General features: G+C 45.5%; 9 protein-coding genes across 10 annotated transcripts; 5 read left to right on the top strand and 4 right to left on the bottom strand.

Moving 5' to 3' along the window:
- Positions 1–1226: 1226 nt before the first annotated feature.
- Positions 1227–1920, bottom strand: GL218_00535 (UPF0589 protein C32H8.01c; the record flags this gene model as incomplete). Its single annotated transcript, XM_033576960.1, has 4 exons — positions 1227–1341; positions 1396–1460; positions 1509–1751; positions 1810–1920. 4 exons carry the CDS (start codon positions 1918–1920, stop codon positions 1227–1229), a joined length of 534 nt encoding a protein of 177 aa, XP_033441691.1.
- A 546-nt stretch (positions 1921–2466) lies between these two features.
- Positions 2467–3938, top strand: GL218_00534 (uncharacterized protein; the record flags this gene model as incomplete). The annotated part of the gene is made up of 3 exons (XM_033576959.1): positions 2467–2551; positions 2612–2947; positions 3007–3938. The coding sequence occupies 3 exons, from the start codon at positions 2467–2469 to the stop codon at positions 3936–3938; spliced, it is 1353 nt and encodes a 450-aa protein (XP_033441690.1).
- A 366-nt stretch (positions 3939–4304) lies between these two features.
- On the bottom strand, positions 4305–8483 carry GL218_00533 (Aldo-keto reductase yakc [NADP(+)]; the record flags this gene model as incomplete). Its single annotated transcript, XM_033576958.1, has 4 exons — positions 4305–4896; positions 4952–5299; positions 5355–5478; positions 8468–8483. 4 exons carry the CDS (start codon positions 8481–8483, stop codon positions 4305–4307), a joined length of 1080 nt encoding a protein of 359 aa, XP_033441689.1.
- A 321-nt stretch (positions 8484–8804) lies between these two features.
- GL218_00532 (Calcium uniporter protein 6, mitochondrial) lies at positions 8805–10508 on the top strand (the record flags this gene model as incomplete). The annotated part of the gene is made up of 5 exons (XM_033576957.1): positions 8805–8852; positions 8974–8999; positions 9106–9323; positions 9380–10106; positions 10157–10508. 5 exons carry the CDS (start codon positions 8805–8807, stop codon positions 10506–10508), a joined length of 1371 nt encoding a protein of 456 aa, XP_033441688.1.
- Positions 10509–10791: 283 nt separating this feature from the next.
- GL218_00531 (putative argininosuccinate lyase) lies at positions 10792–12426 on the bottom strand (the record flags this gene model as incomplete). Its single annotated transcript, XM_033576956.1, has 3 exons — positions 10792–11922; positions 11977–12194; positions 12372–12426. The coding sequence occupies 3 exons, from the start codon at positions 12424–12426 to the stop codon at positions 10792–10794; spliced, it is 1404 nt and encodes a 467-aa protein (XP_033441687.1).
- A 1414-nt stretch (positions 12427–13840) lies between these two features.
- On the top strand, positions 13841–15401 carry GL218_00530 (N(6)-hydroxylysine O-acetyltransferase; the record flags this gene model as incomplete). The annotated part of the gene is made up of 2 exons (XM_033576955.1): positions 13841–15228; positions 15284–15401. 2 exons carry the CDS (start codon positions 13841–13843, stop codon positions 15399–15401), a joined length of 1506 nt encoding a protein of 501 aa, XP_033441686.1.
- Positions 15402–16400: 999 nt separating this feature from the next.
- On the top strand, positions 16401–17559 carry GL218_00529 (putative nucleoside-diphosphate-sugar epimerase family protein; the record flags this gene model as incomplete). Of its 2 annotated transcripts, none has more annotated exons than XM_033576954.1 (2): positions 16401–16926; positions 17120–17559. In XM_033576954.1, the coding sequence occupies 2 exons, from the start codon at positions 16401–16403 to the stop codon at positions 17557–17559; spliced, it is 966 nt and encodes a 321-aa protein (XP_033442133.1). The 2 variants fall into 2 exon arrangements, with proteins under 2 accessions (XP_033442133.1, XP_033442134.1); XM_033576953.1 differs by having other exon boundaries at positions 17090–17559.
- A 1074-nt stretch (positions 17560–18633) lies between these two features.
- On the bottom strand, positions 18634–20525 carry GL218_00528 (putative MFS-type transporter PB1E7.08c; the record flags this gene model as incomplete). The annotated part of the gene is made up of 6 exons (XM_033576952.1): positions 18634–18849; positions 18954–19233; positions 19283–19309; positions 19366–20178; positions 20239–20300; positions 20361–20525. 6 exons carry the CDS (start codon positions 20523–20525, stop codon positions 18634–18636), a joined length of 1563 nt encoding a protein of 520 aa, XP_033442135.1.
- A 1721-nt stretch (positions 20526–22246) lies between these two features.
- GL218_00527 (Alkaline phosphatase D) lies at positions 22247–24470 on the top strand (the record flags this gene model as incomplete). The annotated part of the gene is made up of 7 exons (XM_033576951.1): positions 22247–22681; positions 22733–22769; positions 22843–22968; positions 23027–23183; positions 23236–23336; positions 23393–23521; positions 23578–24470. 7 exons carry the CDS (start codon positions 22247–22249, stop codon positions 24468–24470), a joined length of 1878 nt encoding a protein of 625 aa, XP_033442136.1.
- Positions 24471–24637: the final 167 nt, after the last annotated feature.

The raw sequence follows: 24637 nt of genomic DNA, 5'->3' as shown, positions 1-24637 counted from the left end.
TATTTGCTTAGGGAGAGAGTCCGAGTATGGCCGAAGTACATCAGTTTGCGAGCCTGGGACCTTGCTGCATGTTGAATGTTACCTCTCCTGCAACTCCAGAGCTTCTTGAAGCATCGCGGGTATGTCTAGTCCAGTTGTAGAAACATGGTGAAACCCCTCTTCTCGTCACACGCAGACACACGCAGGTTATGCGTTGAAGCTTTACTGGAAGGAGTACTACAATTCCCCGGATGCAAGCATAGCTAATGTATCCCTCGTGACATTGCTGGAAAAGTAACCGGTTGCATTAATGATGCATCGACTCACCAAAACACGGGAGATACCCAGTAGATCAACCCACATTCGGGCATTAGGTGTCACAGCGTTTCTACTGCCTCGTCGCTTAGAAGGTATCATCAGACCTGGTGCCGTGCGTTGTCGATGCAATGTAAGCGCTAATCTTCTTGCAGGACCTACAGAGAGCAACGAGGTTGTTGGCTTCAGTGGGGAGATTTCCAATGATTCATGCAGCTTGCACAATATTCTGCCAACAGTGTAAGATACAGGGGGGGGCGGAAGGGTAAGAACTATTAAGAATTAAACCTGCGGAGCACTTATATTGGATTTTAAATCCGAGCGAAATAATCGGATAGTATTAGATGTAATGGCCAGTCCAAATCTGTTGTCAGAGAGGTAGTGTCAGCCTTATAAGGCAGACAACCCAACGAGTTGTCAGCTTTCTAATAATTTTACCCCGTGCTGCGGTGAGGAAGCTATCCGGACAAGCTAAACAGAACTAGGCAAATGTGGCATAGCTAATCGACTGGTGTATCCCCAAGGGTGAAGAATGGGGTGCTTATAGAAAGTAGTATGCTTTGCCGCAATAGTTGGCCTAGGATACGACACTCCAGCTTACCGCATCGATTGAGCAAATACTCAACTAACATGAACCTTTGAGTATTGGGAACCTTGAGGGTACTTCGGTCGAATGTCGTATCTAGCTCCGTAGCGACTAGGACATAAATTCAAAAAGCATTGTTAATAGTTAATATACCGAACATCGAGGGGTAGCCATTTTAAAAGCTGCTGCTCCTTTGGGTAGTTCATAAAGCTCCCATTGGTCGATATGCCCATAGGCACAGCAAGGGCAAAGCCTAGAACCGTTGTTGAGATCCAATAAGCCGAGCTAGTTTCAGTATACCGACCTACTTGCCGGGTTGAAGTCATCTTTCTAGGTGAAGGTCACCTCACAACGGGTCTTTAGGGACGGAAGGGAAGTAGTTGGGGTTGCTTAGGCGTTCTCGGTTCCTTTTGGCCATCTCAGCTGCGCGTTTTCTATCCAGCCGTTGTTGGTAGAAGGTCCTGCATGTCATCAGTATCGACAATCAGTGGTTGAACAGAGGGATAACTAAAGACTTTTGCAATGAAAATACCCGGGGTTCTTCTTCTGCTTTTGGTGGAGTCTTTTCATCCGGTTTCTCCTATATCCGTAAGCCAATATGGTTTTAAGGCGCAAATAGAAAACTGACCTTGGCTTGAGGGCTTGGCTCATCTTTCCTGGTCTCTTTAGTTTCCTTCTCATCATTTTCCTTCTTGGACTTTTCCGATTCCTTCTCCTTTTTCTTGCGTTGCTTCTCTTCGTACTCTTTCTTCACCCGTTCAATTTCATCTTCCATCTCCTTTCTCTTCTTGGCTGCGATGGCATCGTGGTCAATGATAGGGGTGCAGAATCCCCTATCTTTCAAATGACCAGGGCATACATAAAAGAAGTCCTAGTAGCAGAAAATCAGGGAAAGGTGTTTATAGCGTTATGATAGAATTGCAGCCTACCTTATTGTCTGGGGTTACGAGTACGCTGGCACTAGGCTTGAAGCATATCTCGCATGCTTTAGCTGAGGTTTCTGCTACCTTTCTATGATTCCAAGTATTTGGGAAAGACATGATTTCTCTTTGCCTTAAGGGGGAATAGGTATATAGAAGAAGTGTGTAATAGGTAATGTATAATGTAATGTACAATGTAATGTGCAATATAATGTGCAAACTTGATGATGATATGACAAAGGAAGCTGAATGCGCGGCAAGATGTTGGAGAGATAACCATATTATGTGGGGTCAGAGAAGTAGGTATATGTAATTAGGTACCTAACCTAGATGGATGTCTGCCGGGTTCCATACAAGTTGCGATAAGTTGCGATAAGTTACGATAAGGTTGGTGCCTGAGCTGTTAACTCTACCTCATTACCTACAGCCTTGCGAAAAGTAAGGGAATCTTTTAGGGGCCCCTGTACGTCATATGTTTTAGTAGTAGCAAACTTTAGCGTAAAACAATTCGCTGACTCTAAAAAAAAAAAAAACAACATGAAGTATTACGAAACCTCAACTTTCTTATTAGAGTAAACAAGAGCCTTGCAACCTCTTGCGACTTATTTCATCTTTCTTAGTATTCCGTATAGGGGTAATCACCCGAACCAATCTTTTTTTGACATCATGGCCAATGGATTGGATACCCAGAAGTTGGACTCCGTATTCAAGTCGCGACCTGACATTTTAGAAGACATCCACAAGGCTGCTGGTATTTTTTAATCTTTTCGCGTCAGATATCGTCCCTATTTTCTCTAACTAAGCTATATAGATTCTCCATTGCGAGTCCAATTATTCAACAACATTGCAAATTTCATATATGAACAAACAGGTGACCATTCAGCTGGCTCATCCCTAAAGCGGCGCCGCGTCGATATCGAACCCTCCCACAATGGGAACCTACCACATGCCACAGAGAAGACCACAGAGAAGACCACAGTCGAAGACATATCAAACGAGAATATCCTATTGGAAATAAAAGATATATCCGTCTCTATCCCGCAGCGTAAGAAGTTCGAATTATGCTTCACGCCCAAACACCTATATGCTCGAATCCCTGGTGCAACCGTGCCTGTGCCTGGAATAGCATATGCATGGAAAGATATCGGTATGTGCTATATATATATATTCTACGACGATCTAATATCAATACTAATAATCATACAGAGTATGCTTTCTACCTTCCTGTGCCTGAGAAGTCTCAGATTCAGCACAACTACATCTTATTCCCACAAAATGCTTTCTCCCTTTCTAAATCAGGCACACCGACTGAAGATCCGTTACTCTTTACCGTCTCAGCTGGTGCACCAAAACCAGGTTCGATTGGTGGACCTAATGCCGGTGCAGCTTCTGCTGTCTCCGACTCTTATACCACCCTCTTCAACTGGGCCCTAAATAAGTGTCTTCAGGCTGCCGGAAACAATGTGCAAATGGTTGCAGCAGATCCTGCAAAATTTCACAGTAAAGTTCGACAACCACATCGGCCGAAGGAAGCAGCGGTTCATGTCAAGGCATTCAGGGGCTCAAAGGATGGTTACCTGTTTTTCCTAGAAACTGGGATCTTATGGGGCTTCAAGAAGCCGCTGTTGTTCATACCACTGGACAAAATTGCAGCTATCAGCTACACAAGCGTATTGCAGCGTACATTTAATATGGTAGTTGAGGTATTCACAGGCGAAAGTGGTGACGACGAGACAACTGAGGAGATAGAGTTCTCGATGTTAGACCAGGAGGATTATGGAGGTATCAACCAAGATTATGTCATGCGGCACAGGCTTCAGGATCGAAGTATGGCCGATCAGCGGAAGGCCAAGAGGGAACTGGCAGAAAATGCCAAGGGGAAGAAAGAAGCTGAAGGTGAAGGGGAAGATGCTGATGGACAGGCTGTGGAAGATGGCATGACAGAATTAGAAAGAGCGCAGATGGAAGCCGAACAGCAACTACAGGATGAAGAAGATGAAGACGAAGAAGATTATGACCCAGGGTCTGAGGGTGAGAGCGAAGGCTCAGGAACGAGTTCCGAAGAGGATGATGACGACGAAGACGCTGCGGAGGACGATGAGATGGAGGAAGATGGTGATTTAGGAGAGGAGGAATAATGGCATAATACATAATGGTAATGATGGGAAACCGTGGTCTATTATTTCAGCAAGGCTTCGGGATAGATGAGCCTAGAAATGCGACGGCTTCAACACTGAAGCATCACGTTTTAGTAGCTAATACGTGGATTAACTGTCGGCAGATCCGTTAAGGCCTTTATCTATCGGTCCAGTCTACTTAGATCGCTCCTAACGGCCTCTACTAAAATTTTCACCAAGTCAAAACAGTATCTTGTAGGCCAATCCTCGTTGCCCGATTATGATACGAAAGACTAGCTAATTATAATAAATCAAGAGTACGTGCGCAATCTAGCTATCCTGGCTACCTAAAATATGAGACGACGAGCTGGGTCCTGGTCACTAAATTCATTTTAAGGGTGCAGTGTCCTGTAGATGCTGCGGTGGGACATTTGCAAGTGTTAAGTTTCGGTTGCCTGCAACTTGCAAGTTTCCGATGAGGTCCCTAATCTGCTGGCTCTCCTCGGCGGTGAGCTTGACATCTAATGCGCCAAGATTCTGCTCGAGATACTTGATATTCCTGGTACCTGGAATGGGGAAGAAATCATCTCCCTGAGCTATAATCCACGCCAGTACCAACTGGCTTGGCGTGCGACCCTTCTTCTCTGCGAAAGCTTCGAACTTCTTGACCAGCTCCAGGTTCTTCGGGAAGTTCTCCGGGCTGAATCTCGGAAACCCTTTGCGGTAATCATTTGGATCGAAATCGTCCCGAGACTTGTAGCGCCCGGTCAAGAAACCTCGACCAAGGGGCGAGTAAGCGACGATGGCAACCCCTAACTCTCGGCAAGTAGCAAGCAAGTTGGTACCCTCCTCGCTTTCAATCTCGAGCGACCATGGGTTATATTCAATCTCCACAGCCGAGATTGGGTGCACAGCATGAGCACGTCGAAGCGTACTGGAGGAACACTCAGACAAGCCGAGATATTTAATTTTGCCTTCCCTGTTTTATGAAATTAGTAACCCTAGCCAGCAGCTAAACAGCCTTGGGTGCTTACTTCTTGAGCTTTGCCATAGCTTCTACGGACTTCTCAACAGGGGTTACATCATCGAAACGATGGCAATAGAATAGGTCTATGCTGTCAACTCCTAGACGTTTTAAAGAACGTTCGCAGCTTTTAATGCAGTTTTCGGGTGAACTATCGACGAATATGACTGGGTTGGAGTCGCCGCCATACTCGAGTGCCCATTTGGTAGCTAGGAAGATGTCGCCTCGACGTTCTGGGTGCAGCTTAAACCATTTGCCTACGAGATCCTCGTTGTCGCCATAAGCAAATGCGCTATCCCAAAATACCTCCCCGAGCTCCCAGGCTCTGTCGAGAATTTTGAATCGCTCTTCATCGGGACTTTACATATGGTCAGTATATAAGTTGGTATTGCCCTTGAATTACTTCAACATACGCTATTTCGCCTACTCCAACACTTAGGCCCATCAAGCCGAACCCAAGCTTGGGAACAAGAGGACCATTCTTGCCTAGTTGGCTAGTCGGAAGCGTTTGAGGAGGAGATATGGCGTGAGCAAGGTCTAGATTGAGAGGTTGCTTTCAAACTATGTCCAAAACCAAAGATTAATGTTCTACCTGCTGGAGGTTCGGTCTTTACTATCCATCAAGGACACAAAACTCGAAGGGGGAAGCAGGTATTTGTATCTAATATCCGGTCCTCAAGATGATGAAAATACCCCTAGTGCCTATACTATGGCAACTTAGAGACAGTCATTTTTTTTAACATGTATGCGACGACTTGAGCCGGCGATAAAGCGCTAGAGCCGCAACGTCCTAGGCTCCGTCCGCAATGGCCCGCAATAACCCGCCACCATACTCCGGAAATATTCTCTAACCAGAGTATTCATGATATTTACAGCTCTTAAATCATGTAAGTTTATGACTCTTGTAGTATGATGGTCGTTATCTAGTTCGGAGTCCGCGGGTGCCATGACCCAAAATAGCAAGTCGATTGGTGTTAATAGTATGGTGCATAAACTCCGTAAAGGGGTTTATTTTATTAGTCATGAAGCATTAGTAATGAAGACTTTCTTCAAGACGATTACCTAGAGTTCAGAATATTCTTGCCTTAAACAATGACTTCTCTTATCTCACTATTCGCGTAATATATGTACTACTCAATCTTAAAAAAAAAAACAGTTCCGAAATGAGTTAAATAGCATTGCCATAAGACCAGTCAATGTGTCGGTCGAGATATGAAAAGAATATATCCCCTGGATGTGGTAGAGTATAAATCTTGATTCAATTTTCATAGGCTCTCCCCTTTTAGTATGTGGCCTGAAATGTTTTCATGTTGCTGCTTTAAGACAGGCTATTAGAGGTATTGATTACACCCACTTCTCAACCATATCAGAAGGAGCGAGCAAATAATTGGCAAATCACTAATAATACAGTTATGATCCCCTTGTTTATATGGAGAAAATAATGATTAAATACTTGTAGTTCATATTCCCCGCATCCAGGAAGTCATGCCTGAGCTTTTGAGATAATTATCTAATTCTATATGCTATGTCTCGATATAAATGCGCCGCTCATGCCATAACCATTCCTATATCTATTCAAAGGGGTATATATCCGATCCCGCGGTAAATGTATAATACGCTCTCCTTAACAAGGCAAATCGCCATGGATTTCCATAGATGACATTCTCAAGTATGGTCCGGTATGGCCCTCCGACCTCCATATCGACAGGCGTCTACGTAGATACTGAGAAAGACTTTCCCCATAGCAAGCGTGTATTATCACAATGCTCTACCTGAAGCCTTCTGACCAAGCCTAACTGATGTATACTAGCTGAAACATCGTCTCCATCTGTTTGAGACTGATGACAGGATTTGGTATTGGGTTCGAATCCCATATGTGGGGAGGTGGGTCGAACTAACATTGCGTATGGCGTTGTATGAGTAGTCCGCGACGTCTAGTCTTTAGGCCTCTGACCTATTGTATAACGTATAGATATGTAGACGAAGGCAGATAGATTATATCCCCACCGTGTTAATCAGTTGACGGGATTTTTACGCTCATTGACAAATAGTCGGCGCGGCAATTTTGGTTTCGGAGTATTCGAACGATGGATGATTCATTCTTTCCGTTGCCAACTTCTTGGTACTAGGGGAAGTTCTGGCTGCGACTGATCTTGGTATCCCTCCTCAAGTGTTGGAGAAAGCCACTCTTCCCTCCTACGGACTTTAGTGAACAGTCGCGGTCCACATTGTGCGAGAAGGCAGACAAGCGTCAAAAGTACAACAGTTGAAACGGCTGCGACTGCGACGGCGATGATGAAGTCCTTTAGGAAGTTACCATTAACGGTCATCGAACCCGCTGCGTCTGACATCTTGCTATATATTCGGGACCACCAGGGATTTATAGGTGAAGGTTGAAGAAGAGTTGAGAGTTGAGACTACTAAGTAGCGGTGCTATGATGAAAACGATACAAATGAAGTTGGGTGATAAATAAGATAAATGGGTGATATATAAGGTGTCAGCAAGACCGCTTTAACTAGGCAGTGATGTGGATGCCTCTTGGACCTTATTCGAGGCTCTTTGTATAATGAAAACGGGTATAAAGCAAGCAGCGTACAATACCTTCAAAGAATTCAGGTTTGAACAAAGATGAGATTGATTATCACAAGAGGTAGCTAACCAACTATGGGCGATAGTCTACCTATGTATAAGTTAAATTCTGTTCTAATGACGCCTACCTTGCAGCCCCCGAAGTGTATGTCTCGTATATAACTACATTAGCAAAGTCCTACATGTATCCGAGACAACCGAGTTGACAGCGGGTATGTCCCTAGAACAGGAATGGTAGGATGGTAGCAGTGTCGTCTATATAGCGCTAGGCGAAACGCGCGTTTGGATATTTATGATTGGCTCTTATTGATTCTGTTGTGAGACACAGCCCAATCTTCAATTGGTGTAGGTACAATGTAGGGCTATGTACGGAGGAGGATCAGCTGGTCCTATAAATAGACGCTTGGGAAGCGCTGCCGGGTTAAGAAGACAAAACAAATAAATTGTTACTTGGGTTAACTATTTAATTAATCATTTAGATGTATCATCGCTTTTATAAAATTCGTAGATACCTATTAATTTGTTTAATATGATAATTATTTAGAAGAACTTACTTCAGAGCTAGACTTAGACTTAGACTTAGACTTAGACTGGAGATGGAAACTTCATGAATTAGTAAGTTAGGTAGCTTAATGAAGCCAAGAGACGCGTGGATTTAGGATTGATACTTGTTTGGCTAGTGGTCTCTTTCTAACTGCCATACTGGGTGAACAAAGTGGCGCAAGCGGTTTCACAGCATTTTCTGTCGCCAGCAAAAAAACACCCCGGACTTAAGTTATATGAAACAAATGTTGTTAAGGAGGAAGATTAATATAACAAGACCAGCTCACCAATGTTTGCTGTCTGGCATCGTTGTGGCGCTGGGCTTAGACGACAGATCAGATGGAGGTTGAGTCTTATATGTGGCACGCCTCATTTGCTCACTTGGTCACATACCTAAAGTAAGGACCATTGTGAAAGAAGTTTCCTTCTGAATAAGGGTTGTTCAAATATCAATGTGTTATGTAAGTCAATTATAGCTTTTGTATCAAGATTGGGTTCTAATGGCGTAATTAGTTGTAGAAGGAAAAAAAAAAAAGTGTTAGATTCGTCTTCGTAGACCCGCTGTAAATCTGGAAATGGCCTTGGTTTTATCGCTTATGTTAGGTATGTATACAATAAGAGAAACCACGTGCTGCATTGACGACTGGTTAAGAGATAACGCCCTGTGACGTCATGAGCGAAACAGGTACGAAATAGTGGACAAGGGACCTTTTGCGACGTCAAACATTCAATGGAGCATTTAGTCCGTCAGCTTTCTAGAGCTGCGCAAGGTAAAAATGTAAGTAAACTCATCTATATAAAGTAATTATGACTAAAGTAAAAATAATAATTAACTATACCTAACTACCTAACTAGAGAGAATATTGTGATAAATAGAGCGCGATGAGCTATGCGTTTAGAGCGTGTTCGCAGTTGACAGCCTCGAGTATACGGCAATTATCTGGTCGTTGTCTTGGTAATACTTATACTTCAACATTATCAACTTTAATACCGCCAAAGAAAGCAAATCTAGTGGTACCTTTGTCGTATAGATGCTTTGCAACTACACAATACACGAGAAAACAGAAGCTTGACGACGAGACGACAAGAGAAACAAACAAGAGAGACCAAGAGGCGCATGAACAAGAAGTAAAGTCTGGAATCGAAGATGCTACGAAGCAGCAGATCAAACGTCCTTGGCAGAGGGAGGGCGCTGACGAGCCTCCCGTCAGCGAGTCGAGGCGGACCATGAATAAGACTATGACCAAGGGTATAGACAATATTTCATTGGTTTTCAAATAATCCAATAGACTGACAATCGACCAGGCAAACTACTAACCACTCCAACCCGACTCCTGAAATTAATTCTACCTCTCCCCGTCGATGCGACTCACGACGAGCATGGAAACAAAGGAGAGTTCCGATCTCTGGCTCAAAACGAAGATATCCAACCCCTAGCCCTACTCGTCCACCCTCAACAACCCCTATCCTACCTCGAGCGCCTAATCCAGGCCGAACTCCCACCAATTCGCGACAGCGACGGCCGCGAGAAGATGCCCAGCGTGTATTTCTTAGCGGAAGGTTCCGAAAGAGACGAGACCGGGCGGAAAATCGGGATAGGAAAGGAGAAATCTAATATCGCATCGTACTCAGGACTCGGCCGCGAGGGCGCCGACACTCCTCCCGAAGACAAGGACTGGGTTCGATGGAGCAGCTCCACCGAGATCGGCGACTTCATCCGCGATGCCGCGCGTGGCCGCGAATTCGCTATTGAGATCTCCGGCCACGATACCGAGATGCGCGTCGGTGTGCCAAGCTTCAACGATCGCACGCACTATATGCGTGTGCGGCTGCGGCGCATGTCCCACAAGATCGAGGAGCTTTCCAAGATCAAGCATGAGTGTGACATGCTTGCCCATCGCGGCGTCCATCGAATCGCAAAAGCCGGATTCGTTGCCCTGTCGGGGTGGTGGGGCGCCGTCTACTTCCTCACTTTTCACACTGACCTTGGCTGGGACTTGATGGAGCCTGTAACATATCTCGCCGGCTTGAGGCACGTAATTCTACTCTTCTACTTAGGACCAATTACTAATCCTTGAATAGTACTATGATGGGCGGTTATCTGTGGTTCCTGTTCATCAGCCGGGACCTGAGCTACCAAGCCGCGCTCAAGATTACAGTTTCGCGGAGGCAAAACATTCTGTACCAGGAGCGCGGGTTCGACCCGCAGAAGTGGGAAGTTTTATTACACGATGTGAATGCGCTGAGACGGGAGATTAGGACCGTAGCGGAGGAGTACGACGTCGATTGGGATGAGATGACGGATCTCGGCGGGGAGGATGTTAAGGAAGTACTCGAGAACGAGGAGAGGAAGGGCGAGGGCGATCGCAAGCGGGAAGATAAGGATGACAAGGAGAATGCGAGAAATAAGTCGGATAAAAGTGATGAGTCATGATACCCGCCGAATACACATAGAATATACCTGTAGTTAGAACAAAACGTAGTTTATTCTAATCGAGATCAAGTTTGAAAATCTCGTGCTATGTAATCTATTGCGCGCAGAAGGCAAGATTTGGATGAGAAAGACAATTTTTGTCTATACCTACCTATTTTGTTTTCCTGTTTTGGTCATCCGCCATAAGAATTACCCCTGAGAAAAACCTAAAGGTTTGACTTTTGTCCTCCTAGGTTCAGGTTCACCAGATAGAAACCGCTTGACCGGTAGGAATTTCACAGGATTAGGCATTAAGAACTTGTCTCAAGACCTTGATCTGTTCTAGAACGCATTCCTTGCTAGTACCGCCCTTGGCAGATCGCATCTCGACGCTGCGCTCGTAGTCAAAAGACTCGGCGATATCCTTCTCGAAACGTGCATCAACCGATTTGAGCTGATCGTATGTGAGCTCGTTCATGGGAGTATCGGTTTGCTCAGATAGGGCGACCACACGACCGGAGATGTGGTGTGTCTCGCGGAATGGTACGCCCTTGCGGACGAGGTAGTCGGCAATGTCGGTGGCGAGCATAAAGGGGTCGAGAGCGGCTCGCATCTTCTCTGGTTTGATGGCGAGTGTGGCTAGTACGCCCGTCGCGATCTGTACGCTGTCGCTAACCGTCTTGACTGTATCTAGCATGGCCTCCCAGCTCTCCTGCAGGTCCTTGTTGTACGTGCTAGGCAGACCCTTAAGGGTCATCATAAACCCTGCCATCTGACCGAACACACGGCCACTCTTACCCCGCAGTAGCTCCAAGCTGTCCGGGTTCTTCTTCTGCGGCATCAGCGAGCTGCCGGTCGAGTACGCGTCGGCTAGCCGCACGAAGCCAAATTCGGCGGTTGAGTAAAGAATCAAGTCCTCAGCCCATCGTGACACGTGCTGCATGAGCATTGACGCCCACTGCAGGGTCTCTGCCACGAAGTCCCTATCCGCTACTCCGCCCATTGAGTTCCACAGCAGACCCTCGAATCCCAGTTCCGCGGCCATCATATCACGGTCGATGTTGAACGGGTTACCAGCAAGGGCACCACACCCTAGAGGGCTCTTGTTGACGCGCTTGACGACCTCACGTAGTCTCTCTAGGTCGCTGGCGAAGGCCAAGCTGTACGACATCACCCAGTGGCTCCAACGGATGGGTTGGGCGCGTTGCAGGTGTGTGTAGCCAGGCATGACGTGGTCAACCTCACGTTCGGCGCGGTCGGCAGCGACTTGAAGGAAGGTCACGATGTGGCCCTCGATCTTGCGCAGCTCGTCCCGAAGCCACATACGCATGTCACATGCGACCTGCTCGTTGCGGCTACGCCCAGTGTGGAGCTTGCCGGCTACACCTTTACCTATGATCTCGCCTAGGCGGCGCTCGTTGGCAGTGTGTATGTCCTTTTTATAAGCAATTAGCTGCTCTCCCTTCTAAGCAGGAGCACAAGCACATACCTCATCTACGCCAGGTACAATGACAAACGAGTCATTATCCCACTCTTTCATAACAGCCTGGAGGCCCTCCTCAATCTTGTTGAATTCATCTTCTGTTATGATACCACCCTTCTTGTTAGCCCGGGCAAAGGCGATGCTACCCAAGATGTCTTGCTTGTAGAGCTTCTTATCAAAGTGGATACTCTCGTTGTAAGCCACCATGAGGGGGTCAAGGCCACCTGGGACATGAATCAGTATACTCAGTCGAAAAATGCCAAATTAAAAATTGAGTGCTTCTTCTCCTTGCCACAAAATTTGCGGAGGAGCTTGCGAGAACTTTGTTGTCACCCGTGGAAGATGTTGCACGATAATCAATAACACGATAATAAACAACGAATACCAGGTATTACACGTACCAGTGAAGCGGCCTCCCCATAGCATGTTCTCGCCGGGTTTGGTATTAGACGCCATAATTGCTGCTGCTCGCTCAAAAAAATTTTTAAGTTAAATCTGATAGTATCAATCAAATCGCGTTCATATATAAAATAGTTAAGTGACTCATAAGAAGGTGCTTCGAAGTCGGGGTTCTCTTATCAAAACGAGAGACGTAAAAATTAATTCACCCCTCACATATCAATTGTTGCATATATCATCTCCCTTCATTTCCCCCTATCTCCCCACGACCCCTCATTTAGATATGCAAGTATAAGACTATAGCGGGGTTATGCGTAGATGTGATATTGAAATAGGGCTGGTAAGCTGAAAAGTTCCATCCTGGTTCATTCCTCACTTTATTTTTCAAGCAAATACCAACCATCAATTTATGATCTAGCTTCGGGATTTTTTTTTTTTAAAAAAAAAAATAGACGTAGGAATTATTTTATAAATTATCCCGTGAGTATCTAATTCGCGCATCTTTAATCCTAGTAGGAGGTAGTGTCGGCTGCAAGTTTTTATCTTCTAGTTATAACTAACTAATAAGGTACGTTGCTAGCCTACCCGGTCACCTACAATTCGACGAGAAAAGACCGTACCTCACTATAACCCGAGGGTTTAAAATCTTCCGTTATGAAAAGATGCCTAAGGTACCTAAGATACGCTTTAGGTACTTCCACGGTAATACATGCTTAGCAATAATTATTTTCTCATTGGGTCCCTATAACTTGGTATGACACACGCCATTGTTTCTCTTATCTCTTAGGGCTATAGATACCTAGGTACATTACGTATAAGTCATGACGATAGATGCATGCGGCTGTTAGGATTGTCAGGGTCAGGGTGTCAGGGTCGGGGGAGGGATAGAATCTGGGGAAAGGGGAAGTTCCAGATCAAGATGATCCCAAGACCACACCCAAGACTCAGAATAGCCCTAAAACTAACACCACTAACACCACAATCCCCTGATTCTCCCCCTCTCATGACAGGACAAGTTTTTAACAGGGAACCCCACTAACTACCAAATATACCTATACTGTTGTTTTTTCCACGCGCCAAGTCAAGTGGTATGACGTTTCCTAATACATATGTATGTAGTGAACGAAACGGAGTCGCCGTTTGTAATCTGTTGGTATTATGTAGACGTCGTCCCACATTGACTATCAATGACATCGATTAGGTTAGGTACTTATTTTTATCTTTTCTTTCGGCTTCCACAGCCTCTTATATTCTCACGATGAAATCTTATTGACTCTTCTCGGACTCATCCATCACATGAACACGACGTCTGTTGAGCTACCCATTTTAGTACTTAAGCGTTATCAGCGAATCTATTCTACCGAAATGAGGGATAACCCCCGCCTCACATAGATTTCACATTCGACATAATTCCAACATAGTATCAACCTCAACCTACCTAAGTTTCACACTCCAACCTATCTCAAAGCAAATGGCCCCATCTATTGTCCATCTACCAGACGGCCAGAGCTTCACAGTTCAACCTGTATTCTCTGGCTTATTCTTCAAGTCTAACGAGCTTAATCACCACCACGGGCCATTCCCTGTTGGTTGGACTGTCGTTATACATAGTGAAGATCATCCTGAAGATCACCTTCAGGATCTCACCCATAAAGATGCCGCAAATGAGCCCCGCTCTAGGCGCAGCCATATTCACAAATATAGCAAGCCAACCTTGCAAAATGACACTATTTTCATTTCATCCATCTCGAATCCCCCGAGTAGCGAATATAAGCCTCATGCCAGCCAGTCCCGACAGATAGCCATGTTTCTGTGGGTGACGCTGTATTGGTATTTCCAGCAGCCTGAACCATCACCGTACGTTTTAACAGAACAGTCCAAGTATGCTCCCCCAGAAGCAAGACCTAGGGGTGAGTGGCGCATTAGAATTAAACGGGAGGGTGTCCTACGCACGCGGAACATGATACCAAAACTAGAGAGAATGGGCCTGATATCAAGCCTGGACTCTGCTGTCGGAGAGAGTTCTAGTGAGAACAATCATGGATGGGACAAAATGTTCATCACTCGACGAGCATTCTGGCAAATCCACAGCGGCCTATTTCTTTTTACTTTGCAGCCCTTGAAGCACAGCTCATCGTATCCTGGATCGCCTAGTAGCAGCCGGCCTACTTCCCCTGTTAGAAGCGATGCAGGCCAGCTAGCAACATTGTCCAACCAGCTGGCTGCTGAGACGCCATCTTCCCCCATCGGACCATATCACTCATCTTCTCACCTCCCAACCTTCTATCCTCCTGCACCGTTGCAGTACATAATAACGAACAATGTCCGGCATCCGCTGCGACAGAAGCCACCGCATATGGGAGAGGTCTTCTATACTCGCTTCGTACCTAGCGTGGGGAAGTACCTATCATTTCGCGTAGCATCTCTCTCACCGAAACCCATCCCTTGCCTTGGACCTATGGGACCTGCCGAACGGGAGAATACGCACCTAAATACCTTATCTGACACCTCACTCCTTCAGATGTGGCTTTCTAGCCCCAGAGTCCAGGCTTTCTGGGGCGGATATCAACCCAACTTTCTCTCGAACGCTCTCCAGTCACGCCATTCATTCCCGGCCATCGGGATGTGGGACGGCGTGCCCTTTGGATACTTCGAAATTTATTGGGTTAAGGAGGATAGTTTAGGACGTTATATGGGCAACGATGCGCAGGACTTCGATAGAGGCATCCATGTGTTGATTGGCGAGGAGTGGGCGAGAGGAAGAGTTCAGCACTGGCTATCGAGCATCGCTCACTGGTGCTTACAGGCAGACTACCGTACGATGAATATCTGCCTCGAACCAAGGGTTGACAATACGAAGTGAGTCTTACCACCACCAACGCGGATGTCCGCCGGTTTATTAATACGTGCATAGATTCATTCAGCACCTTCAGAACGGAGGGTTCGCGAAAGAAAGGGAAATATCTTTCCCGCATAAGCGAGCATGGCTCTGCCGACTTAGGAGAGACGCGTGGGATGGGCCGTCCATGTGAGGATATTTGCAGAAGGATGATTAATGATACCAGTTTCATTACTATTGCATTTAGTGGCGCATTGATAACGACCATAGACTCGGAGCGGGCGCTGCTGCATGCATTTATTACGAGGAAGTACTGATGCATATGCATGGCGGAGAGAGCGAAAGGCTTAGATTTGAACTTTTTTTTTTCTTCCAACCGGATTTCGACTTTACTCAGTACCACACGATATTCCACGAGACAGGGCTGGTATGGGATATACCCAAGACCACCTCTCCTCATCATACATCATACATCATACATCATACACAAAGATGTTTTCTAAAATCAAGCAAGCGTTAAAGATGCAAGGTATATTAGAAGCTGTCGATACGTATTCAGACGGCAGAGTAAACATTTGCAACCCGAGTTACAGCAAACTTTGGACGTGTTCGACGTGCTCGATGTGTGGCTTGTAACCTATTCTTGCTTTGATTCGTTTACCGGAATCTATGAAACGTACCATATGTAAGTTCCCGATTCACCCTACTTAGGCTCGGGACCGAAACGGAAAATCAAGCTAAATTGGTGGCACGGCTGGTTCTGGATCATTGACCTCATCGATAGGTTTATGTTGTCCCCTTGTTTCACGCTGCGCCTCCATAAGTTATCACATATAACCTGAAGACTCGGGCCAGCTTTGTCCGGCCGGTGTCACTTGTGCCCGGTTATAATATGAGCTTGAGGATTGTATTTACAACTAGAAAGCGTACACGGAAGATGCGTATCAATAAAATCTTAATCACCACTAAACAAAGGTTCTGAAGAGTTAGATCGTATTGGGTGGCTTGGGCTAGTTCTAGGGATATCCGGACAAGCCAGAACTTTATTAATATCTATTTCCACAGGCCGTTTGCACTTCCAGGAACAACTTACACCTCTTAGCCAACTTCAGCTTCAGCCTGTCTTCTATCCTTAATATTCTTATCTCTTGATTTTCTTTGGCTCCTCATCGTTCGGGTAATAGCAGCCGCCATGTCTATCGTCTCATGCACCATCCTCGTTGTTGGTGCGACAGGCCAACAAGGGGGTTCAGTGCTCGCCGAGCTTTCTCAGCAGCTCTCGACCACACCCGAGGCCAAGGTCAAGGTCTTCGCGCTAACTCGGACAGCTTCCTCGCCCAAAGCACAGGCTCTACCATCCAAGTACCCTTCCCTAGACCTAAGCGTTGTAGAGGGTGACGTCCAACATCCAGAGCCCATATTCAAGGCGCACTCGGACATCGATACAGTGTTTAGCTACACGACGCCGCCAGACGAGGAACCACAAGCTACGCACCTCATCGATGCAGCGTGTGCGCACGCCACACCTGAGAAACCGACGCACTTCGTCTTTTCGAGCGTAGATCGTGGCGGCGAACCGAAGTCGTGGGATACCCCTACTGATGTCCCACATTTTGCGCAGAAACACAATGTTGAGCTGCATCTGCGCACCGTCGCAGAGGGCTCGGATGGTAGATTAACTTACACGATACTAAGGCCTGTCGCTTTCATGGATAATTGTAAGTGACTACTTCTCCTTAAAATTGCAACCACTTAACTTCCAACTCGTTCCTTATCCCATGAACTTCTCACAAGGGGGGTTATTGTACTGTACCAGTACACAACTCTTTACTCTCCCTCCCCCCCTTTTACCTACCCCGCATAAATCTCCCATCGCTCAAGCAGCCACCATTCTAACCACCCCCCCCTCAGTGAACCCAGGCGGTACATTCGGCATGGTATTCGCCAGCCTCTGGAGCACCATGTCTGCGTCGCGCAAGCTGCAACTCGTCAGCGTACGAGATATCGGACTCTTCGCCTGCAAAGCCCTCCTCCATCGCGCCGACCCAAATTTTCGCAACCGCGCCGTCGGGCTCGCAGGTGACGAGTTGACGCTCGAAGAGGTGCGCTCCATATACGCGCGAGTAGCCGGGGGTGCCTCGCTCCCGCAGGCGTGGACTCTGGTTGGGTGGGCGGTGCGCGGGCTGGTGGCGCGCAATGTGGGGTCTATGTTTCGCTGGTTCGAGGCGGAAGGGTATGGCGTTGATATAGACGCGTTGAGGGCTGAGGAACCCAGGGTGCAGAATTTGGAAGCGTGGTTGAGGGAGAGTAGTAAGTTTGAGTTTGCAAGCGAGGAGGGGACGGATGTATGAGTTGGGAGAAGAGTATGTGTTTGCTCCATTGAGAATGGCTAGGGAATGCGGGAGATTACCTTGCCTGGTGCAGAGGCTAATCGACGGATAATTCCTAGAATTAATCCCTTTTATGTCAGTATGAATTAATAATAGATTTCATAGTGTATTTGCTAATCAGTATCGCGTGGATGTTATATGGTTAGATATAAAATCCTCGGGCTGATGCAATATTGCAGTTAGAAGACCACGTAATGATTATAATCTTAACATCATATAAGCCAATAATGACCGTATATCAATGAGTAAGCTGTTTTCATCTCTCTACTTCACATTCAGAACGTGTAATTTTATCTTGATAACAGTCGACAGAGATCTAAGAAACCTATCTTATTTATGCTCGCGGATAAGATTCTTCTCTATCGACTTCTTCCATGGTTGACAGAGGAAAGAGATGACGCGGTCTTACTATTCTTTATTTTACACTATGCCTACTCCAGGACTTATTTTCGAGAATGTTGACAGCCTTGCCCTGAAGTATCATTTTCTGATTGAAATCTAAGAAGTATAAGGATACGGTGCATCATGTACACTTCCGGTATTTGAAAACTCCTGGTCTTACATCTACACAAGCATAATACGACGTTTAATCCAAAATATGCTTAGTACTCGCTATTACCCCATCGACCTCTATATCTATAGATGAAACATTTCTATATATCAACATAATATACGTCTCGCCTATAGCGGCAATACTACTGTAGTAAGATTTGCAGCACGAGTAGGACAACAGTGTTAGGTAGAAGATATGAAAACTCATAATAATCATAATAAGTATTTAGTATTTAATGATGTTAGCCTATAATCGGCCTGGGTATTAACATATATATATGACCAGCTGAACTAGCACCCTGCTGGAGGTCATTGGTCATTACTACGAATCCTCGCCCCAGGATATTCTGGACCATACGGATCCAGCTCTAGGTGTTGAGTATCGTGTTATCGCGTAGTTGTGAACCCGGAACCCCGGCGTTCGCCTAGGGAGCCGAGGCGTCACTACGCGTGAATTGTATCATCTGTGACAATCGTAGAATATTATGAGCTCCTCCGCCCATACGGTTCGAATGGGAAGATTGCACTGACAACCGCCATAGCAAGGAAAAGAGCTGCACATATATAAATCGGCACGACAGTGCCAGTGTCAGCAGTACTAGCGACAACCGCGGAAATAATACCCATTATACGATTACAGCCGACTGCAATACCGTTTCCTGTCGCACGATGGGCACTCGGTAGTACCTCAGGGGTGTACTAAAACATTGAGTTAGTAGTTGCGCATTGCAAGACAGTAAGACTCCAGCTTCAAATAACGAATTCCCTTCTCTTGCACCTTTCAACCTAATGACTTTACTTACTGCATATAAGGTTCCGTAGTAGATGTTGAGACAAAATGCAATAGCACAGCTAAATCCAACGTTCTGCGCTGGAGTCGACACAGTTGTGTAGGCGAAGAAGAAGACCATAGTTACTAGCGCGCCTATCACCATTGTATACCTTCGGCCGAGGACTCTAAGGTTGCACATATATGCTGCTAGGATTGGCCCAAAGATGCCTGATATGTTTGTAAGTGTATAATTACGCCATGTGTCGAAAGTTCCAACGCCATCTAAAGCACCACGGCTAGCAAGGTACGTGCTAATATCAAGTTAGATAAGACCTCTACTTAGCAGGCATTTGGACATACTTTAGAAAGACGTAGAAAAGAGGGTAACTAAAAACCAACGGTTAGCTTTCTAGTTGGAGATATAGACTCCAATTTGAACCTACGCAAGTCCAATCAGTGTCCATGATAGCCAAATGAGCAAGGTCGAAATGCCGATTTTTGTCGTAACGAAAAGTCCAGAAAGATGAATAAAACTCTCCTGGAGCGAATAACGCTTCTCGCTATGTGCAGTCCTTACTGTCCCGCAAGCTTCTAATTTTTCTAAGGTCAGTGTACAGCGTCGGTTATATCTCTTGGCGATCGAATGTAGCGTCTCGACTAGCTCAGCATCTTCTCCGGTTCCCAAGCGATATTTTGGAGTTTCTTGTAGACGGACAACGGTGACGCGCGCAATAGACATGGCGAAAACGAGGGCTCCGGAAGTGTACATGACGTATCGCCACCCTTGGTTGGATTCTCTTGGACAATTGTCGGCAGATTCACAATTCCACTGAGACGGAACTAAGAAACCCCAGCAGATGAAGCCCGTAACAGCTTGACCAATACCCCACCAGCAGGCCAAAAAAGTTAGCGCCCACTGTTTATTGCTGGGGAGGTACTCGAGGAAGACAGTGGTGTCTAATATCAAATTTCCACCAGCTCCAAATCCGACCATGGCGGTAAAGAAGCCTAGGGAGGCCCAATTCGGAGCTGCGCCTGAGACAACGGTTGCTACGGCGGAGATGAAGAGAGATATGTTAAACGCCCAACGACGCCCTATAATATCAGCACCCATACCCCAAAAGAGCGCCCCAACCAGCATTCCAACATATGTAGCAATCGTCTGGGCATTGTCATATCCGACCTGGCCAAACTCCTTGTAGGCCGGAATTGCTATGTTACTTTGGAGTAAGAGTACTAGGGAATCGACAGAATAACTATGAGGTCGCGTAAGTATTCGATAGCCTTTTTGGTTTCGAGTGACGATAAGATCTTACCCAAACCCGTTTAGAACGAACAATTTCCAGTGATAATTGGTCCAACCAATCTCATCAATGGCCTAAAGTGTGTTAGTGATCTAGTCGTCAACTACCGGTGACACTCGTGGGACTGGTCTCACATTATTGACAAGGTGCATTTTCGCGTTAAGAGCAGGATCCAAGTCTTGAAGCGCTAGAACCTCTATGCCGTCGTCTACGGTAGAATCCTCGACATTCCCAATGTCTCTTTCAAAAATACCGGGATCGTCTAGCCCTCCATCGATTCTCTTTTCTTCCGTTGACATATTTGAATCGAGCACCTCCACGTGCTAGTTCGATCTAAATTGAAATATTCTGTACGAAAGGGACATAAGTAGGCAAAGAAATTCAGATGAGCGCAATCGTATACTTAGGATATATATGTATATACGTGTTACTCGAGTATGTGAAGAAGAGAAGATATACTGAGGATAACAATTGTTAGTATTTAGGTAAATCAACACGAAACAATGGGCGTAAATGTTAAAAACAGCAACCCGAGAGAGTTTTCACAATAAGTTTCGCGATCGAAAATGAGAGTCCCGCTAATAAGCGATTGACCAACTACGTAATGGCCATATCTCTCGGTGCTTCCTACCAAGAGATAAGACGAGGGATTCCTAACTAGGTAGGTAAGTAAGCAAAGATTTGCTACGACGGATAGGGCCTAAGGTAATAGCTTGTAAAGACAAAGTAGTATGAGCGCATGAAGCGTTCTTACCATACAGAGCTAAGAGCTAAGAGCTAAGGGTTAAGTTGTGCTAGCACATACCTATATATAGGTACCTAGGTACCCCGATTTAAAGCAGAGAATCCTCATGCTAATCATCGTGTTACCCAGATCTGACGATGATAGGTTCATTCGTGGGGGGAGGAACTTTCTGTACCCCACGCTACAAGTTAGCGTCCGCTGGAGATATCATGATCCACGGGCTATAGTAGCTATAAATCAGGGGTTGTTTCTATCCTATCCCGCATCCTGACCGATTATTTTATTTTCTTTCCGACAATATTAACTTTTAAACAGTTCTGAATAATTCCAGACTGTGCTCGGAGCTGAAGCGACCCAGCACATGATAATTGTCTGCTTGATCCCAGACTCGATTCGCAGGGAAGATTGCCGAACAACCTTTTGATATTAAAGTGGAAAGGGTAAACAATAAAGACAATAATATAATGACCTATGAGATTTCAAAGAGATGAAGAAAAGTAAAAGCAATCCAAAAGCTTATTTAATGTACATAGATAGATATACAGTAGGTAGCGTTAGAATAGCATAAACAAGTAGATCCAGACTGCCCGTGTAGTTTAGGTACTTAACGTAACAACATAATTTAACACACTGTACGGAAGGAATACAGGTACCTCAACTCTCATGCATATACCTAGCGTGCCAGGGTTAAGAGGTAAACTTTCATTTATCTAATCAGTATTCTTATCTAGTTACTGGTAATTATTTCTTATCATATATAGAGGTACCTAAGGCAGGTGATTTGGAATAGGTAAAGTACCCTTATAGTACATTAGGTAATCTATCCGAATGCCAAATGGAAATCTTCTAATCTTCCACGCATGCAGCCAACGTATGACTTAATCCGGCTTAAGTCTGACAATACATATGTGACGACCCAATGAGAATAAAAAAATTACCCACGTTGTGAGGCTCCCTACTACATGTAGGTATATACTTCGGTAGGTTTGCAGGTTCATCGGAAGGTACATCTAAAAAGCTCTCCAATTGATAGAGTTGGAAGTTGAGCTCGTTGGAGCTCTATCCAATTATATTTTTCTGATTACTCTCAGCTCTTACTTCCTTCGTGTTTAATCTGCAAGCATGTCAGTATATTGTATAAGTGATGTCAGCTCGCCAGTGCATACATACATCTACACTTTATGTAAATACGATGGACAGTAGTTTTTAAAAAGAACATTTCCCCATTCCATTCAAGTGAATGGTAAGGAGCACGAACAGGTATCGCTATTAATCATGGTTTATAGTATTCGTTATCTCTTCCTCGTTGGTGTCGCTTCGGCCGCCTTCACCGGCAATCTAAACTACTTTTCCCCCTCGAGGCATCATGCATCACTAGGCGTATCGATCAGTAAAGTAGCTAAACGGACCGCGGCGAACTCACATTGGGATCCGAGCCAGCTGAAATTTACTCACGGTATTGCTTCTGGCGACCCATACGACGATAGCGTCATTCTCTGGACTAGGGTCGCCCCATCTAGCGATAATGACAAGAGCAATGTAACTGTATCGGGCTACGTCTCTCTTTACGATCACTCGACCGAACAATTCGTGGCAAAGAGCAACACGCGGGTCTGTGTAGATTGGAAAATAAGTAGTTCTTCATCATTGGAAGACATCGTAGATTCTGGGAGGGCATATACTAGTTCCGATATCGACTATACAGTCAAGGTGAGACTATACTCGAGCACATCTTTAATAACAAGCTAATATTTGCTATAGGTTGAAGCAAAGAAATTGAAACCTTTCACAACTTATTGTAAGTAGCGACACAGTCCTCCCAAACAGGCGAAAGCATCGAGCTGGAACATCACTAACTTGGGTGGCGTTAGTCTACCAATTCAACGTGTGTAACTCGGAGAATGCCTCTCCTGTTGGTCGCACCAAGACAATCCCTTCTGCGAATGATGAAGTACTAGAGCCAGTGAGACTTGCAGTGTACTCCTGTAGCAACTATCGTGAGTTTCAATTTTGTTGGTTCCTATCCTCACTCTAATGGTTAATGCCACCGTGCAGCATTTGGTTTCTTTAACGCATATGGCAATACGGTCAGAAAAGATTCTGTCGACTATGTGGTCCACCTAGGCGACTATATATACGAATACGCAAATGGCGACTATGGCTGGGGCGATGCCTACGATCGAATCCCGCTTCCTAATAAGGAGATATTCACGTATGTGACATTGCAAGAACTCTACCTTGCTACTGATCTGACGTATGTGTAGTCTTTATGATTACCGAAAACGTATCGCCACCTACAGAACTGATCTTGACCTACTTGAAAACCATCAGAACTTCCCTTGGATACCTGTCTGGGACGACCATGGTACGTTCGCCATATTGTGACGTGTAATATTCGGGGCTAACCGTAACCGCGAACAGAGGTAGCTGATAACAGTTGGAAAAGCGGTTCTGCCCATTTGAACAATACTGAGGAATCGTTCATAATGGACGGTGGCGTATCAGTTGATCAACGAAAGATGAACGCTGTTCGTGCCTATTTCGAGTGGAGTGAGTTCGCAAAGGTCGCATGATGGGTATCCAACGCTAACTATATCGTTCCAAAGTGCCTATTCGACAAGTTGACATGGATGATAATTTACGAATCTGGCGTAATTTTAAGTTCGGAAACTTATTCGACCTTGTCATGCTTGATACTCGACAGTACGATCGGACTATTACTGATTTATATTGGAATACCGAATATCTCGGCGACATACATAATGATGCTAGCCGAACACTAATGGGTCCTCGACAAGAAGTATGGTTTTATCGTACTCTACGTGAAAGTTCCACTCGAGGTGCTACGTGGCGTATCATTGGCAACCAGATCATTTTCAGTCGAATGAATGAAAGCTTGGCTACTAGTGAGAACTTGCCGTTCAATTATGACCAATGGGATGGGTATCAAGCAAACCGCAATCGGACGTTCCAAACTATATATGAGAATAACATAGGAAACAATGTGTTCCTAGCCGGAGATTCGCATGCGTCCTGGGTTTCTGATCTCGTTTGGCTCGATGAACACCCGTACGACCCAGTTACCGGATCTGGATCTATGGGGGTCGAGTTTGCTGGTTCAGCTATCAGTTCTCCGTCCCCGATAGGACAGAACATAACATTAGATACCGCTATTGCTCTTTCGGAGTGGCTCACAACCGCAAACGAAGAGCTACAATGGCAGGATCTATACTACCGTGGGTACTACGAGCTGTCTATCAGTCACGAGAAAGTAGATGCCGCCTTCTTCGGCGTCCCAACGACTACTCTCCGTAACGGATATGAGATTCCTCTGGCAAATTTTACAGTTCTCGCCGGTGAGAACCGGCTACATCGAACCAACGGATCTCCTGCTGTTGGGAATGTAGAAACTGGTAGCTTGAAGGGTGGCACGGTCAAGAGATCAAACTTGACATACGACACAGAAACCGGCAAATGGTTCAGATACACAAGTCCCTAATCCTTTCGCAGAGACGAGGAACTAATAGTGTTAATAAGGAATAGAACTTAACATTTTCCAAACCACGTAATTATATAAAGTACACTTCATCATCAGATCAATGTACTATGTACTATACATATGATTGACTGTATGTAATATGGTTAGGCCGCTCCCACGATCCTCTC

This window comes from Daldinia childiae (genome assembly GCF_008694065.1).
Source record: "Daldinia childiae strain JS-1345 chromosome Unknown Scaffold1, whole genome shotgun sequence".
In the NCBI taxonomy this organism is placed as follows: Eukaryota; Fungi; Ascomycota; class Sordariomycetes; order Xylariales; family Hypoxylaceae; genus Daldinia; species Daldinia childiae.
The sequence above is the reverse complement of the archived record's forward strand: the minus strand, read 5'-3'. Positions and strand labels throughout refer to the sequence as shown.